At 37.7% G+C, this 19,384-nt stretch overlaps 1 protein-coding gene across 5 annotated transcripts in view; it reads right to left on the reverse strand.

Moving 5' to 3' along the window:
• Positions 1-277: 277 nt before the first annotated feature.
• Positions 278-19,384, reverse strand: part of LOC127635913 (tripartite motif-containing protein 3-like) — a 46,560-nt gene continuing 27,453 nt past the window's right edge. For 4 of the 5 annotated variants that reach the window (XM_052116207.1, XM_052116206.1, XM_052116205.1 and 1 more), the window contains 11 exons: positions 18,124-18,364; positions 16,001-16,152; positions 14,224-14,404; positions 12,275-13,007; positions 10,940-11,043; positions 10,565-10,732; positions 9,383-9,551; positions 6,670-6,729; positions 6,201-6,271; positions 5,049-5,189; positions 278-4,905 (listed from right to left, as the gene is read on the reverse strand). In XM_052116207.1, coding sequence (XP_051972167.1) covers positions 4,753-4,905; positions 5,049-5,189; positions 6,201-6,271; positions 6,670-6,729; positions 9,383-9,551; positions 10,565-10,732; positions 10,940-11,043; positions 12,275-13,007; positions 14,224-14,404; positions 16,001-16,152; positions 18,124-18,364 — 2,173 coding nt within the window. In that variant the 3' untranslated portion in view covers positions 278-4,752. The remainder of the gene's footprint in view (positions 4,906-5,048; positions 5,190-6,200; positions 6,272-6,669; positions 6,730-9,382; positions 9,552-10,564; positions 10,733-10,939; positions 11,044-12,274; positions 13,008-14,223; positions 14,405-16,000; positions 16,153-18,123; positions 18,365-19,384) is intronic. The other variant, XM_052116209.1, reaches the window with a different exon arrangement.

Here is a 19,384-nt window from a genome sequence, read left to right on the forward strand (position 1 = left end):
AGTGACTTGTATTTACAGTTTCATTTCAAACTGCAGAAAGTGACCAGTAAATTGAACACACTTGATTGTACACGTTATACAAGATCTTCATTATACGCAGTTACCCATGAAGCACAGTTTCTAAATCTTCTGTCCAAGCACAAGATCATGCATTGGATAGAGTTTCTTTCAAGAGAACCTGCAAAAATGGAAGCAGCTAATTATATAACTTGCAACTCACATATTTTATGTATCAATATATATATATATATATTTGTTTATAAATGCATTTATTTTTTAATTCCAACCTGGCAATAGTAAATAGGCATTTCACTGCTGCAGAAACCATATTTAGACTGCTGGTAAAATCATTGTTAACATGCAAAAAGATATGTTCACTGTTTCAACTGTGATCCACCTTTCATAAACCTTGTACAGCAACACATAGAAAATAGATTATTAAAGGAATAGTTCACCAAAAAATGAAAATGTCATTTATTTGCCCTTATATTCTCCCAATCCCTTATGTGGACCACAAAAGGATTTTTTTTAAATTACTTTCCTAGTCAGGCTTTTCAATACAATGGCAGTGGATAGTGACTCACTTAAAGCTTATAAAAAGTTCCCAAAAGTACCATAAAAGAAGTTAATGCAACTCATACATCATATTCCAAGTCTTCTGAAGCCATATAATGACTTTTGGTGAGAAACAACACAAAATGAAAGTGATTTTACAGTCAAATTCTTCCTGTCCATTGCTCGTTCACAATGACAAGCGTGCTCACCTGAGAACTTGTATATTTTTAGCACTAAATATTGCAAGTTCCCAAGTGAGTCATCAAGAAAGTGACATGATGGTGAGTGATAGTATTTACATTTTTAGGTGACCTATTCCTTTAAGGAGACGTAGCGTCACAATATTCACACAGACAAAGGAAATGTTCACAAAATTAAAAAGGTGAAATTTTGATATCTTTGGCTGGTGATGAAGGTGTGGGGTATGACATTCCCCAAAAAATTATATATATATATAAAATAAAAATTAAAAACTGTAATATGGACTAAAGACAACATTTGTTTGCTACACTGAGAACAGAATGATAAATGCATCTGAAGGATTATATACAGAGATATCAAATTCCATGTAGGTAATCAGCTTATAGCACATGAAAATCAGAGGCAATATACATTAAATAGTTGGTTTGCCTATTCCGTTTTTGTTTAACTCAAAGTAACCTTGTGCTTTAGGAAAATAAATATTTTGGAATGGAAAAGAAAAAATAAATATGTCCATTTTGACTCCGTTTATTGGGTTGATAATTTTAAGAGCACAAAGTATGGATGCTCACTCGAATCATCTCAGGCATAATGAAATCTTAGTGGTAAATGCTGTCATAGTTAGGACAATACAATAAACCAGTATCATTTACAGGTTACATACAACAAATATGTTCATATGTCCACAAATTAGTATTTGTAAATGCAAAACATACAGCAATAACAAAATTCACAATTGCTTTTGCAGTCATGGGGTATTCACAGAAAAAATATTTTTAAATCGTGTCAGTTTTTGTCTAGTTGTCCAGTAAAAGCAAAACTGTATAAGCTACCATGACTTACCTTTTATTTTTGGCTTTACCTCACTGTAAAGCATAAATCGACCTAAATTTAGTGAGGTTTATGCCAACAAGACTTTTCCCTGCAATTTAAGAATAATAATTAACTTTAAGAAACTCATTTTAAATATGTTATATTTATAATATAGATTACACACACACTATAGTGTAGGTCCCCCTAGTGCTGCCAAAACAGCGCCAACCCGCGTCTCAGAATAGATGCTTTTCTTCTCACCACAATTGTACAGAGCGGTTATCAGAGTTACTGTAGACTTTGTCAGTTCGAACCAGTCTGGCTATTCTCTGATCGAACTCTCTCATCAACAAGGCATGTCTGTCTGCAGAACTGTTGCTCACTGGATGTTTTTGGAACCATTCTTAGTAAATTGTAGAGACTGTTGTGCGTGAAAATCCCAGGAGATCAGCAGTTACAGAAATACTAAAAACATGCCACACTCCAAATCAATGAATCACATTATTTCCCAATTCTGATGGTTGATGTGAACATTAACTGAAGCTCCTGACCCCTAACTGCATGATTTTGTGCACTGCAGCCACACGATTGGCTGATAAGATAATCAAATGGATGATTGTTGGTACCAGATGGGCTGGTTTGAGTATTTCTGTAACTGCTGATCTCCTGTGATTTTCATGCACAACAGTCTCTATCGTTTACTCAGAATGATGCCAAAAACAACAAACATCCAGTGAGGGGCAGTTCTGTGGATGGAAACACCTTGTTGATGAGAAAGGTCAACAAAGAATGGTTCGAACTGACTACTTTACTCAGACTACTAATTTAATGTATTTAATTGGCAAAACATGTCGTAATTGTCAAGATCATAAGGCCCAATATAACTATATTTTACAATTATTCCCCATATTAAAAAAATATATTGAAATAAATAAACTGATAAACATTGTATATAATCATAAGACTGAGGTTGGCCCTAACAACTTTACACTTTCGGAGTAATTAGAATTACAGCCTTAAAGCAAATTACAAAGACAAAGAGCCCCCACGAATACAAGGATGGAGTGCAGATAAAGTGTGAATGGAAACATATTAAATGGAGAGATCATGATTAAGAACCTCTCATTTGGCACAGATGGGAACCGTTTAAAGAAGTAATTATATAATATAAACCAATGACGATTCTTTCTGTTTGACAGAAATGTAATAAGCTATGATACTGCCCTACAAAAAGCGAAACACAAAATTGAGTTCTGACTGAAACGGGTCTCATGATTTGTCCAGTGACAGATGAGTTTGTCTCATATGTTGTAATTCAGAGAAACCATTGTGTGAAATGCAGCAACAACAAAATCCACATCAAAATAATTCAAGCAATTTTTCCTCAGTTTCAGTGTTAGTTAATGAGTATGGCCTTTGTAGGGTAGCAAAGGGTATTGATATTTTTACCAGTGAAACTGTGTGTAAAGTAATTTTGGGAATACAGGAATTTGGATGGATGGAAACTAATGCCATGTAAGCACCAAAGGTTATTTTCCTGGCAAACAGATTAGTTTAAAGCGCAATGACAAACAATAAACAACAAAGTAATCACAGCATTGTAAAAATGTGTATACAAAAGAGATGCAAGACATGAGGAGACAGAATCTCTCATCAACACGGAATTAAAAACAGGAAACAGAAGCACACATCCCACAAAACACTGTATCCAGCTGTGAGTAATGATCACGTACAGTACTATCAGTACATACAGTCATATTGGCCGTGGAATCAATGGGACATGGTGCAACAGAGTGCGGCGCAGGATGAGGTGTGCACGGGAACGGGAGGAACAAATGACTGTGATACATTAACAGCAGCCACATGGTCACTGGACACATTTCTGGGGCTGTTTTGTGATTGGTTGGGCAGTCTACAGCCAACCCTTAATGTTTGCAACACACATTTTACCCCCATATTGCTTTTAATTAGTGCAAAAAAAAAAAAAAAGATATATATTATATAAATACATTTAAAACCATTTTTCCTAAATATTGGATTGGGTGGGCAAGACTCCCATTTGCCCATGCCTACATCCCGCCCAGCAAAAAAAATCTAAAATAAATTAAGAAGAAGAAAAACAAACATACATACAGCTAGGGTTACTACAATATATCTTTAGTAAAACCATGGTTAATTATATTTGTTTTAATTAACCAACAACAATTACAGAACATTATCAATGTTCTAACAACTTGTTTAGATAATTTAAATAAACGTCACACAAACTCATAATAAATGAAGCAGTTTCTCAGATTTTCTATCATTACCTTTGCACAGCACTGATCCCTCTTGTTTGAACGAGCGTTGCAACGGCACAAGCTTTTGTCTGCTTGTTTATTTCAGCATGTACGTTAATACGAGCAGAAGAAACTGTCACAAGTATATGCTAATATACCCTAAATCTTTTTATTTCACTTTAACGCTTCCGATTATTGTTCATGGACATGGTCAAATAATAATATCACTTGTTTTAGAATCAATATTTTGTGTGAGGATCGATATTTTTGATACAAAATCAGTATCGGATGTATCAATCCTTTAGGATCGATCTTCCCATCCCTAGTTGGCACTGTTTAGGAGGCACGAGGGGGATCTACACAATATTAGGCAGGTGGTTTTAATGTTGTGGCTGATCGGTGTATAATTGTTAGAAAACTAGTCTTAGGATTTTTAGATATTGTTTAATGGAAAACAAGACAAATATTCCGATTACATTTTGTATTAAATTTTTTTGTACTCCGCATTACTGAGGAGTAACTGATTTGATGGTTTTGGCTCCAATTTCATAATCTTGAAAATAAAGTTTCCTGACTTTTCTGGAAGGGTTAAAGAATGTGGATAAAATGTTTTGCTATATTTTTATTTATACACAACTTGTAATTACATATTGATGTTCAGTAATAATCTGTGCTTATTGATATGGTTTCTGTTATTTACAATCTACATTCCTGGTTTAGTAGAGCAGTAGTCCTTTTTGGAACATGAAAATTAACAGAAGAGAAAAGAAAAGTGCATTCGTTCATTTGATTCATCCTCTTGTTTGGTTGAGGACTTTTGATAAAAGTTTCCAAACATTGTTGAAATCACTGGAGATGCTGTGGCACCCTGTGGAAGGACTTGAGGTGGAGGAGAACCTGTGCATTACTGCAGGTACCGATAGACTTTGAAGCAATGGTTACCAGAGTCAGCCACCACAACATGCCCATCAGAGGTTAATGCAAGACCCTGCGGGCCATACAGGGGATCAGCACTTGTGTTGATGTAGGAGAGAAATGAGCCTGAGCTGTCAAACACCTGGGGGGGGGGGGGGTTTAGGCAAACAGTTTTAGTGCTACAGAAAGAAAATGTTCTTTTAAAAGATTATTAAGATTATCCTCTATAACATCTGCTTATAAAATGATGGTTTTGGAGAGAAATGTGTTTAGAGAATTCCCTACCTGTATTCTGCTGTTGCCCCAGTCTGCTACGATGATGTTGCCATTAACATCAACAGCTACCCCTGTGGGAGCATTAAACTGGCCATTTCCCTCTCCATGGGAGCCAAATTTAAACAAAAACTCCCCATCTGCACTGTAGACCTAAGAAGATATCAATTTGAACCACCTACATTTAAGAAACAAGAAAAGATCCTACACACAGCAAAAATAATCAAACTGGTACTGTCTGCAAAAGTATTTTTTACCAATGGAAAATACGTAATTTAAGTGCTATATCTGATGTTTGGTCTGCCCGGGCAGGTTCACATTTCCGTGTGGTGGTGAACGCTAGTATTGTCGTGCATGGAGTTACACTGCTGCAGTTTATTAGCCTCTTGGGGATGCTTTCATTTTTTATTTTTGAGCTTGTAAAATGATTGTCTTGTAGGGAAAAACATAGGCTTACTATTTATTAAGCTCTGAAACTTTGCCAAGTGAATAGCAATGTGGAATCATGTGCAACAGTCACATGAAGTCCTCTTTGCAACGTAATCTTCTTCAGAATGTTGTCTTGGTGACACCTACACTAAACAAGCTAGATGCAGCGCAATGAATGGTGAAACAGAACACAGGTGTCTAAGTTTATAAATAGTAATTTATAAAGTTATTTTTAATGTGACACGGTCTAAAAATGCAGTGGTTATTTGTATATAGCATAGTTACATATATTATAAACAGATGTGTTTTTTCATTAAATATAAACTGAATATGATAAACTGGTTACACACGATTACTTGAAGCAAATGCACTCAATTAAGACGAGGCCGAATTCTGCATGACACGATGAAGAAATCTTCAGAGTGCATCTGACATGTCGAGTAGCTGAAGGGAAGTTCGGTTGCTGCAATCCTAGTGCCTGCAGTATACAACCTCTATCAGACCGACTTACCTATGTCTCCCCCCTCCCTCCCTCTCAATGCAATTTTGACCAGTGGTGACTATTTAGGTGTGACTTTATTTTAAGAAAATACAGTGCTTCACCTTTAACTACTAACTGGATTTTTAATATTATGACATATTCAATGACTTATAATAATTATATATATATATATATATATTTTTTTTTTTTACAATAACATTGTACATTTATCTATATTAATGAGAGACACTCACCTTAACAGAGTGGTTATGGAAGTCCGTCACCACTATTTCATTCTTGTTGTTGACAGCAACAAAGTGTGGACCTGATTGTGAGAAAACAAAGAGATCAAGGAGAAGAGAAATGGCGAGTTGAGAGATGATAGAGGAAGGAGAAGAGCAAAAGGATGTCTTGTGATATAGATAGAAGATCCCACAGGTGATAAAATGTGTATGGAAGCCTTCATCCATCAATTCTCATTGGACTGCTTGCTGAGTGATTTGATTTTTTTTAAGTCTACATTCAGATTAGATTTTTTTTCTTTTAAATTTCATTATGGAATTAAACATGATTAGTCAAGATAAACTCCCGTTCGAGTTTAATCATTGTAAATTCAGTATTTTCTCCTAGATTAATAAAATAAATGGCTATCAATTTAGGTATCAAGAATATCAATTAGACAATACACCAGATTTCTGGGATGAGAACTCACTCAATACTTACTGAAAACACGACCAGATTTACTAAACTTTTGCTCCAGTGCAAACTTTGCACCACTTTTTTCTACAAAGGAATGGGAAAAACACAAACAATGGTAAGCTGAAACAAATAAATGATAGAGCAGATGGGGTTTACACAAATAAAAGCAGCAGAAGCTATTTAAAAAAAAACTTTCAGGTGATGCAGGGACATGAGACGTTAAGACATCACATCTCACTCCATACTCACTTAGTAAGACATAACTTACTAAGATCGCATGCAAAAAAAAATAGGAGTTAGTAAAAGTTGGTTGCCATATTCAAAAACAGTTTAAATAAGCAGGAGAGGATCAAGTGATGGATAAATGATAAAAGCATGAATAATGCATGCATCTATCAGAAATCTTTTTCTGTCAGTCTCCAAAAGAACATAACGGATCATACATACAGTACATGCATCGGCTTTCATTATTTATCATAAAAGACATATAATGCAACTGAAAATTAAAGCTAAGCAGAAAACACAGGAACAGAACTGAGGCAGGGGAGATATACGAGTTTACATCTCTTTAAACACTGGAACCGAAGCATGGGTAAATCTGGCCATTTTTGCATTCTAAAACACTCCAGCCTGTAGACAGCATGTTTGTTTCCCCAGAATGGTTCTCAGTTGCAAACAGCAATAATTTCTGTCTGTGTAGTGGAAAACTCTATCTGGTTTCACGCTCTTTGTTAAATGCTGACATTTTATGCCACAACCATAGCCCTTTTCACCGAAATGGCGATGGTTCTTGTGCAGAGCATGTGCTCCACTGGTTCAAGGCCGGGGCAATCTGCAGCCTTTAGTAAGCCTGCCACGCTTTTCCACTGACTTCAGGACCAAATGGTAACGCAATGGGTTACGTGACTACTTAACCTGCCCATATATAAACATGGCACGTCACAACAGTGTTTGTGTACAGATTTTACACTTGTTTTTGAGGACATATTTAAATATACGGAGTAATGCAATCCAACATTATTACATTGCTTCACAAGATTGTCAGAGATGACAATTACATTATTTTGTATGAACTATGTCTTAACTTGATAAATCCGGTAAACTGTAACAATGGATTCATTATTAGCATTGGTGTAGCAGATGGTTATATTTTGAGTTTTAGAGGGGCACTGGAACAAACGTACACCTTTTTTTTTTTTTCGCCCAATTTGGAATGCCCAATTCCCACTACTTAATAGGTCCTCGTGGTGGTGCAGTTACTCACCTCAATCCAGGTGGTGGAGGACAAGTCTCTGTTGCCTCCTCTTCTGAGAGAGTCAATCTGTGCATCTTATCATGTGTCTCGTTGTGCACGACGCCACAGAGACTCACAGTATGTGGAGGTTCATGCTACTCTCCACGATCCACACACAACATTCCACACGCCCCATTGAGAGTGAGAACCATTAAATAGTGACCGCGAGGAGGTTACCCCATGTGACTCTAACCCCACAGCAAACAGGCCAATTTGGTTGCTTTAGAAGACCTGGCTGGAGTCACTCAGCACACCCTGGATTCGAACCTGCGACTCCAGGGTTGGTAGTCAGTGTCAATATGCAAATGCAAAGCTTAAGTTCGGAGGTGCAAGTTAGGACAAAAACTTTCAAAAGAAAAATATAACTGCACACTCTCTAACAAGTTTATTTTATTATCAACATTTCGGCAACAAGTAAAAATATATTTGGAGTTCTGCTATAGCATATGTTGCTATAGTTTATGTTTAAGTCTTGGTTGAGAATCCCTAAGTTTACTTGACAGATATCTGCAATCTTCCGAAGTTAGAGTAGCTAGTCAAAAATGCCCTTACTGAACAAATCAACGCACAAAATAAGACAACAGTGTAAGGAAAGCTAACAATGTTGACAAATATAATAACTTACTGAGATCAGCAGCAAAGGACACCATCGATTCGGTGTAGAATTTAATGTCCCGGTTAGATAGCAGGCAGAGTCCAAAACTTTGTTGCTCCATCCACTGTTGCTTTTGTTTAGGTCCTTCTCATGGTCCCTGCAGTCTCTTAAGTGTTTTTCAATCTGTTTATTATTTGGTCAATTGTCTGATTCAAGCTAGCATGCATCATTTTGTGCTGGAAATTCTCGTAGACTAATTTTTGTCCCCTTTGCAATCTCTATAGTTAATCTCAGATCTCGGAAAAGACCATAGCGCAAGTAGAATGCTCGTTTCATCTGCGTTACCTGAACATTTTTTATGTGTGATAATTTGAGTTTTTTTAATTGAATGAAGAAGTACTCTTTGCTGCAGACAGTAGCTACTTTTGTTGTTTGTGAAAATTTGTTGACGAAACACTATCCCGCCCTCCACCCCCTGACGTAATCGGTTCCTGCGTGGAGAACAGCAAGCTTTTGGGGCCGGTTTTCGGCCCAGGAATGGGCTTTTCTGCAGTGGAACAGTTCAAGCATCCGCACCGGCCCAGGAACCCACCCCCATACCAGAGTTCCTGAACTGAACAAACACTTTAAATAAGGTATGTTAAGTATCAGGAGGTGGTCAAGTAGTCAAAACGCATAAAATGGGGTGATTGAGTTGGAAAAGGCTTCACTCGTGGTTAAGTGTCAAAACGTATGCAGCTGTGCATCAAAAATCATCCACATTTATAACCCAAACAAGTTATAAACAATTTGAGAACTACACAACAAAAAAAGCGCCATATCTATTGACATTTTAATGGCGATTTCACCTGCAAACTGTCGGTCTGCAGTGCCTCTGGCTCCGAACTTGGTCACTAGTTTGCCATTGGATTGAAAGATGAAAACACAGCAGGCTTTGTTATCTACTGCAATGATGTGACCATTTCTGTCCACAGCAACACCCTTAGGTCCCATCAAACGGCCAGCCCCAATCTTATTCTGCATGGGACAACAACAAAAAAATAAAGATGAGAAGACCATATATATACACACAGTATAACACACACAAACTTTATTAGGTACACCTGTACATCTCCTATTGTGTGGCAGCAATGTAATATATAAAATCATGCAGATATTTTCAGTTAATGTTCACATCAACCATCAGAATGGGGAAAAATGTGATCTCAGTGATTTAGACTGTGGATGATTGTTGGTGCCAGATGGGCTGGTTTGAGTATTTCTGTAACTGCTGATCTCCAGCGATTTTCACGCACAACATTCTCTTGAGTGTAAAGAGAAAGGTGCGAAAAACAAAAGACATCCAGCGAGCAGCAGTTCTGTGTGCAAAAATGGCTTGTTAATGACAGAGGTCAGAGGAGAATGGACAGACTGGTTCTAGCTGACTGGAAGGTGACAGTAACCCAAATAAACGTGCGTTACAACAGTGCTATGCAGAAAAGCATTTCTGAACGTACAACATGTCGAACATTGAGGTGGATGGGCTGCAGCAGAAGACCTCTCCAGGTACCACTACTGTCAGCTAAGAACAGGAAACACCTGCTATGTTGTAACATAGGTTTTCTGAGTTCAAAAGTTATTTAGATATTTTTCTTGGGCTTAAAGTAAAAATAATTGTAAGTGGTGTAATTGTCCGGAGACAATAAGTATTTAGTCTGGGTACATGATTAATTACATAGATTTTTTTTAAACACATAATATTTTATAAAATAAATCCCACTGAATTAATGCGTTTTATTCACATCCCTAATTATAATACCTTTTACTTGATGGTTACACCACTTTACATTTTTAAAGTGATACATGTTTAAGATATCGTTGTTTTTTAAAATAATTTACGAAACCAACATGAACACAAAAATAAAATTTCTCCAAACTTGACATGTTTTAAACTAGATTTTCTCATTTTAATCACCTCAGACAACCTTAATTCACTGAAGACACATTTACAGTATAAATGGTAAATGGACTTTAAGGACTTAAAACATCACCTTGAATTTCCCATCAGGAGAGAAGATGCTGATCCATCTGTTATCATAATCAGCTACTATAATGTCTCCATTTGTGTCAACTGCCACTCCTGTCGGCCTCTGCAGCTGACCCGGTGAGCGACCTCTGACCCCAAAGCGTGCTTTGAACAGGCCATCATTTGTAAACACCTTCATAAAAACAGATGATCAGATTTTACACTCAATCTTTACAAAGTTCTTTCTATATTTCTGTATTAATGCAAGACAAATTAAAGTGACTGACGTATTGGTTCATTACTTTGATGTCGCTAAATTGGTATAGCCAAAATATTTTGACTATACCAATTTTATATATAAAATATATACAATATTGACATGCATCACCAGATGACTAACCTGTATACACTGGTTGTTGCTGTCTGCTACAATAACCCTCCCGCTGGTGGAGGCAGAGATGCCTTGTAGATTAGTGAACTCTCCCTTCTCCCTACCCCGAGAGCCTGAGAGGCCAGACAAAGATTTAAAGGAAATCTACTACTAGAATAAAACTTACAATAAGGCCAGAGAATAGCTCCTGTGATTTGCCGCAGCCTACAAGTGTATTTGTATCAGGTTTTCTTGCCATTTTTTCACAAATAGTCAAAGTGGAGAGATAACCAGACATGATGGGAAGTAGGAAAGGTAACAGGATCAGGACAAGATGCAAGCTTGATTCGAACCCACATTTCCGACGAGAACCATTGCTCAATATTATAATATAGCTCAATATAACAACGTTTTTTAAACATCTGTCATAAAAAAAAAAAACAAGAAGTTAATATTGAGCAACTTACATTTTAGACATAATATGGCCAGTTTTCTCTTTTTGGTTTATTTTTCAATGTAGATCAATGTCAAATCAGATTAGAAGACCAGAACTAACTGTTGTATAATAACAGCTAGGGCATGGCACAGATGACAGTGTACACTTTCATTCATATTAATCAATCATTCAATCAAAATTTGTAAACAACCCCAAAAGAAGTGAGTGAGCAACCGCACACGGATCACACTCGATCTGAATTAAGTGTGATGAGCGTTTTGTTTTGTCAAACTTATGCCGCCTTCACACATCCTCTATGAGCGGGGCTCTCGAGTTGGACGTTCACATCCGCTTCTCTTACGCAAAAAACAGCAGCGCCTCTGCACAGAAATTAAAGTTATCTTTGGGGTCCTATGCCAAATTTAGGCTTAAATAAGGTCATAATAACAACAGCGGGCAGTCACATGCACTTCATCTTTATCAGCACACTTGGTTGTGATTGGTTAATGTTGTGTCTATACTGTACACCTATGTACACAGAATGACAAAATGGCAAAATGTCCAGCAGTTTATTAATTCTTTCCTTTATTAAATTATTTTATTGAGTTTACTTGCATGCAGACATAAATTGTAGTGAACTATAGGTTCGGTTTGAATATTTTTGATTTGCTTTTGTGTCTTTTCTATATTCTCCTGATTACCCAGAGCCGCTGAGCTCAGCGTGATCCGAGTGGCAAACATAGGTTCAACGAATAAACTGTCCACTCACTGCTGCGTCTGGAACGAGTCACCTCACTCATGCTTGAAGTGGGAACAGTGTAATCTGTTAATATGGGCGCTGAAATGAAAAGGCACCGCTCACAGCCCGCTCAAGGAGGATGTGTGAACCCGGCATAAGATATCTTCATCTTGGCTATGCATTTACATACCTACTCTGTAAATCAGCTCATCTTCAATAGGATTTTCCTTCTTCTTAGTGGTGCTGTACATGCTGTTGGGTCTCCGCACTGCTTTCTGCCTGATGTGCCCTCCTGTCCCACTGGGTGATTTTACCCTCCTCTTCACATCATCCGGAGAATGAGGCACATCGGACGGCTTTATTACCCGCAGCCTGAATGGACTGCCCTTCACGGGCTGTCCATAGAGCATCAGAGAAAACAAGAACTCTCCTTCACTTTTAAGTGTGTACCCTACCTCATAAGTTCCATTTTTATTGTCCACAACCTCCACTTCCGTCGCCCGCACTCCGTCCTGCCCCGTTATTTCTGATCGGAGCACCGCATTACCATTTCGCACAAGTTCGCTGTCCTTATCCTTCGTGGTAACAGTTATGGTGATATGTTGACCGACCAGGGCATGTCTGAGCCCTTCGCCCGTGGCTACACTCGTGTGTCCCACAGCACCCGTCGTCAGCAGCACGCCCAGGTTCTGAATGGAGCGTCGTAGACCTTCCGTTTCTATCTGGCAGTCCAAGTGGGCATTCTCGTGAGGCCATTCAGGGAAGTCGTGGCAGGCGAGGGCACCAACACGCTCACTCATCTGTTTTTGGACCAGCAGGACTTCGGTGGCGCTGCCATGGTTCATGGCTTGCTCGGTGAAACTGCAGCTGCTCTGGATGTGCTCTTTTCCCTGCAGAAGGGAGGATAACTGCGCCTGCAAAACCTGCAGAGAACAAAACAGAAAAGCCAGTGGGAGGACAATATGTGAATTTATTAGGGCTGTTAGTGGATTAAAACATTTTATCAAATTAAATGCTTCACATGCTGATTAATTTATCAAAATGAATCGCCTATCAACATTGCACCCAAATGAAGAGTAGGGGCTAAACGAACATTAAAAAAGTGGCTTTAGAAGTCAGTATATTGTTTTCATATAATTAAACAATCCTATGAATGGCCTACAGCTCACAGCAATCCATTTTGCATTCGAGTAATCTGTCTACATCCGGTTATTTGTCCAAGGGGCGTTCAAACACAAGGCACATCCTTGCGTTTTGTCTGCACCGTTTTTTTTCTTCTTTTTTCCCCCAATTTGCTGGTCTGTACAAGTGTGTAGTAGCACAAATGTGTATTGCGCAATTAGTCGCAGTTTTACAACAGTTCAACTCAACAAATTGAGACTTCTTGTGATTAATCCAGCTGTTTTTGAATGCAAGTATGTGTCCTGTGTGAACGGTTTCTTGCTCTAAGTGTGGTGCCATGCTCTCTGTAAAGTTCATTTAAACTTACTGGGCGAACAGGCTTTTAATTCGCCTAAATATCATGACAAAATGCAATGTTTTTTTGTTCAGCGAAGGTGTTCATTTGGTGATATTCTCACGTTTACATACATTCTTGAAATTCTTGACCTTGGAGAACCAGGCTAGTCGAAGCGTTGATGATTGTTAAAACAAATCGTGGGTGTGGTTTGGACGTGACGTTCTTTATTTTTCTTAACAAATAATTTTAAAATGATGGCGTATGAAGTATAAATGCAGGCTTCATTCGCCTAGGTTTGCTTTAGTTAATTCAGGAGACAATAAAAGTTTGGTTTCTTGCATTGTATAAATTTGGTGTAAGTGTGGTTTGGCATAATTGTTGACTGTAGTAGCAAGGCTGCCTGTGGACTCACAAAAATCAAAACATGATTTAGGTGGTACTTAAAGCTTGAATGTTTTAATTTATCTTTTTTTTAAGAAAATGTTTGTGGTAATCAACATTATGCAACAAATGCGGTAAATTGATCTTAACTTGTATTGAACAGAGAATATTCCTTTAAGATTTAAAGTGAGTCACTATCAACTTACATTGTTTACAAACTTCCAAATTTTTTGTACCATTAACTAATATAACAAATTAGACTGACAGCCTTAAATGCATCCTATCAAGTGATTTCTGACCTTCTGCTTGGTACTGCATATGTTCTCCAGGTCTGTGATAAGTGCAGCTTTGCGTTGATGTAGTGCTCTCTCCAGCTCCTCAAATGTCACATTGATCTCATTGACGGCATCGTTCTTCCTCTCTATCAGCTGTTTAGAGATCTCATTCACCAGCTGAATGGCTGCTGTTAGCTGGGGCAGCCTGATCGAAGAAAGAGCATAAATGCAGGTTTTAATGTTGGTCCCATTTATCTTTAAAGGAATAGTTCAGCCAAAAAAGAAAATTCTCTCATTATTTACTCACTCAATCCCAGATGTGTATGACTTCTGCATAACAACATTTTTTGTTGTAATTTTAGAAGAATTTCTCAGCTCTTTTGGTCCATACAATACAAATGAATAGGTGCAAAAACATTTAAGCTCCAAAAATCCAATTGACTCCATTGGCTAAATCAACGTCTTAAGAAGTGATCTGATAGGAGTGGGTGAGAAACAGTATATATAGAACCAAAATATTTTTAATTTAAATATTTAATGCCCAGTAGAGGGTGATATGCATGAAGAATGTGAATCATCAAAAACACAAGAAGAATGTGGAAGTTAAAATGGAAGCTGACTAAGCAGGGAGGAGAATTTATAGTAAAAATGGACTTAAAATATTGATCTCTTCTCACCCACACCTATCAAATCACATCTGAAGACACTGATTTAACCACTGGAGTCATAAGGATTACTTTTTATGTTGACTTGTGAGATTTTTGGAGCTTCAGAATTTTGGCACCCATTCACTTGTATCGTATGGTATGGACCAAAAGAGCAGAGAAATTCTTCTAAAAATCTTAATTTGTGTTCTGCTGAAGAAAGAAAGTCATACATGAATGGCATAAGGGTGAGTAAATGAGAGAAATTAAATTTTTGGGTGTACGATCCCTTCAATAATTATTGCTGATAAAAAGCTACATTACTAAGATATTTTTTTTTATTTTTATTTTTTTATATATATATATATATATAAAATTGTAGTCAGGTATATTATTCTTTTATACACATTCTAAATGATATTGTGCTATCAAGCACCTTTAAAGATAAAGTGTGTAATTGTAGCACCACAGCATAACCAAATGTAAAAAAAAAGGGAGTGGTGGTGGCGTAGTGGCTAAAGCACAGGGCTGTTAATCAGAAGGTCACAGATTCGAACCCCACGGCCACCACCATTGTGTCCTTGAGTAAGGCACTTAACTCCAGGTTGCTCTGGGGGGATTGTCCCTGTAATAATTGCACTGTAAGTCGCTTTGGATAAAAGCATCTGCCAAATGCATAAATCTAAATGTAAATGTAAAAATTTGAGTTTTTCCCGATCACTTTCCCCGTACACCTTTGTTCGGGAAACAGATAGTCCCACCCCAAACTCAAGCCTTTGGTTGAGCCAGTGTGGCTGTGTCTGTCTGGTCGGTGATGCACAAACAAACAGAGTAATGTTTTGATAGTGTCACAGAGAAACAGTGTTTACACTTTTCAAAGAAATCAGCCAATGAATGGCTTACTTCTACTATTCCAGTTTATTATGCAGAGACAAGTATAAAGTATTTTAACAGTGGAAAATTACACACATCACCTTTAAAAATAAGACACACAAAAGTTCATAAAATAGTTAAGTCATGTTCTGAATGTAGTTACAACAAAGGAGATTAATGTGTACTTTTTTTTTAGCCACAGAGGGGTCCCCCCCCAAGCAATATGTTATTACATCAATAATGAACTGTATAGCAGTTGATTGTTATGCACTGAGCATGTGAACCTGTTACGTATGGCATCCAGCTGGTTCTTCAGCGCTGCTTTGTGCTGTTCCAGAACATCCAGCAGTGGAACGGTCACATGCTCCCGGTGTTCCCCCTCTGTGCAGTCCAGGCACATGGCTGTCTCACACGACTCGCAGTAAAACTCCATCACCTACAGAGGGCACCAGTAAGCAACTCACCAGTAAGGCCTGAACTGATAAAATACTTTTTTACTTTAAAAACACATAAAATAAATCATCTGGCAGCTTTTTAACATTTGCTTTTCGTCTTTAATGCCCATATCTAACATCTTTGGCAAGCTTAATAACAAGCTTTCATGAAATTATGATATCCTGAAGTGATTTTGCAATACATGCTGAATTTGGTGGTTTTACGAGTCCTGGTATCAGGTGTTAAGGGTAGAAGTCTCATTCTTGTGCCGATAAGGTTAATATGTACAGTATGTGGATGAAAGACACTATACCAAGGGTGGGGAATGTCAGGCCTTAGGGCCATATAAGATCTGCGTGGCCATTCGGGAAATCATTTGAAAAGCCAAAAAAATGGCCTTGATTCAATTAAGTTAAAAAGATATATATTTTAATTATGCTTAAAAATGATTTTAAATAATAACAACAAAAAATATTGTATAAAAGAAAGACCTTTTAATTTTTTTTTTCATGGTGCTCGAGCACAAAGCGTGCGTTAACTTCAACCAACAATCAGAAATTGTAAACAATTAGCCTGCAACTAATTTTGTAATTACTCAAATGGCATTTAATAGGAAAATACCCCCCCGCTCTGTATTTACCTTAGAAATCCGACACCATTTGTGCAATTAAAAGGAACAGTTCAATTAAAAATTAAAATTCCATCTTAATTTACTTTCATGTCGTTCCACACCCATAAAACTTTCTCTTATGTGGAACAGAAAAGGAGATGTTCTAATGAAGATCACCCTCAGGCTTCTCAAAACAATGGAATTTGAAAGTGACTCACTTTAAATCTTAAAGGAATATTGCGAGTTCAATACAAGTTGAGCTCAATCAACAGCATTTGTGACAATGTTGATCACTACAAAAATAATTTGACTCGTCCCTCTTTTTCTTTAAAAAAAGCTAAAATCTAGGTTGCAGTGAGGTTCTTACAATGGAAGTGTGAATGTGGTCAATTTTGGGGTTAAAACAGAAATGAAGCTTCTAATTTATAAACACTAGCATTGATTCTTCTGTTAAACCATGTGTATTATTTGAGCTGTACATTTTTTTATATCGTCATTTTAGGGTTTGTTGACATTACATTGACATGGTAATGAAGTTGTAAAATTGTATATAGCTTTACACAGAATAGGTTGGTAAGCGATTTTATCCCACTAAAATCATGTTTACACATACGTCACATTATGTCACGTGGCTATACTTTTGAAACAGAGTATTTTAATATACAAAAATTGGCCTCACTGGAACCCAAATTTAATTTATTTATTTTTTTGTGGTAACTAACATTGTTACAAATGCTGTCGATTGAGCTTAACTTTTTCCTTTAAAAAAAGCACCCAAAAGTATCATAAAAGTAGTCCTAGCGACTCCATCATATTCCAAATCTTCTGACACCTTACAAATTTGATGATAATTTTTCAGTGGAAATCTTCCTGTCAGTGACCTCATAAATAACGCAAGTATTTGTGAACAAACTTCACTCATGTACTCATGAATGCGCAATGGACGTCAAGATCAACCATCACAATAAAAAAATGACTTCAATTTTAGGTTGTTTCACATCAAACCTTATCATCTGTCTTCAGAAGACTTGGAACACAAGCTGCATGGAATACTTTATTATTTTAGGTCCTTTTTAAGCTCTAAAGTGAGTCACTATCAACTGCCATTGTACTGGCAAGATGGACTGCAACATTCATTAAAATCATCTTCTTTTGTGTTCTACATAAAGTCATGCGGGTCTGGAACAACATGACAAATTTCATTTTTTGGTGAACTATCCCTTTAATCATACTTCTGAGAATTGATGCAAATACCACATAGGCACCAACGGCAAAGCGGTTTTGCATTTAATATTTTCTCCCTCGTGTTCAAACCAAATGTTGCCAAATGTGGTATTCATCATCAGGTGGTAAGAGGCTTACCTTGCCCTCGTGATTTGGGCAGGAGAGCGGTATCCCAGCGGCCGCAGCACTGACAGACTCCAACACGCTGCAGGCCTCTGGCCGAGAACATTCTGGATCTCTCTGCAGCACCTCCATAAGGTTTGTGATGAAGAAGTTGTTCTGCAGTGCCGCCACACCTTTTTCCGGCAAGATGGAGGTCTGTCTGCACACCGGGCAGGACAGCGTTAGGGACTGAGAAGGAATGTAGTTCTGTAAGCACCTGTGAGATAGAGAGAAAAAGAAGGAGAGATATGATTAAAAGAGAAAAAAAAAAAAAGAGTGAGCACAAGTAAAATGGAGAGAGAAAGTAGGCATATTTGTCTTAAACTTTTGACTAAAGATAGATCAAGTATGCTTTAAAGATGCTGAAAGGGTTAAATAAAAATGCATAATATGTACCAACCAAGTGACAGATGTCACTGAAATGGATGTCCAGAGAAAAAAACAATTGTCCCTGTGACAGCCCTTAGTGTGAGTTTGTGGCGGGGCTACCTGTTTTCTAAACAATGGCACATGGGGGAAATGTTTTGGAAACCTGTTTGGACACTTACATTATTTTTTCTATTCCGTCTGGTGCTGCTACTGTTGCAGAAATCACTTACAGTAGCTTTAAACAAACGTGTTGTTTAATACAAGTTAAGCTCAATTAACAGCATTTGTGGCATAATGTTGATTACCACAAAAAATATTTGGACTCGTCCCTCATTCATTTTATATATATTTTGTATTTATTTTTGTCTCTCCCCTTTTCTCCCCAATTTGGAATGTCCCAATCCCAATGCACTCTAGGTCCTCGTGGTGGCGTAGTGATTCGCCTCAATCCGGCCGGCGGAGGAGGAATCTCCGTGCCTGAGACAGTCAATCCATTACAAGCGCATTACCATGGAGACGTAGCGCATGTGGAGGCCCACCCTATTCTCGACGAAATCCATGCACAACTCACTATGGACCCCACCGAGCGAGAACCACATTATACAGACCACGAGGGAGTTAACCCAACGTGACTACCCTCCCTAGCAACCGGGCCAACGTGGTTGCTTAGGAGACCTGGCTGGAGTCAATAAGCAAGCCCTGGATTCAAACTTGTGACTCCAGGTGTGGTAGTCAGTGTCTTTACTTGGACTCGTCCCTCATTAATAATAATAAAAAATAAAAAACCTGGGTTACAGTGAGGCACTTACAATGGAAGAGCTAATCTGTAAATGTTAAAATACTGTTTCAAAAGTATAGACACAAGACA

Source organism: Xyrauchen texanus, chromosome 43 (genome assembly GCF_025860055.1).
Source record: "Xyrauchen texanus isolate HMW12.3.18 chromosome 43, RBS_HiC_50CHRs, whole genome shotgun sequence".
NCBI lineage: Eukaryota > Metazoa > Chordata > Actinopteri > Cypriniformes > Catostomidae > Xyrauchen > Xyrauchen texanus.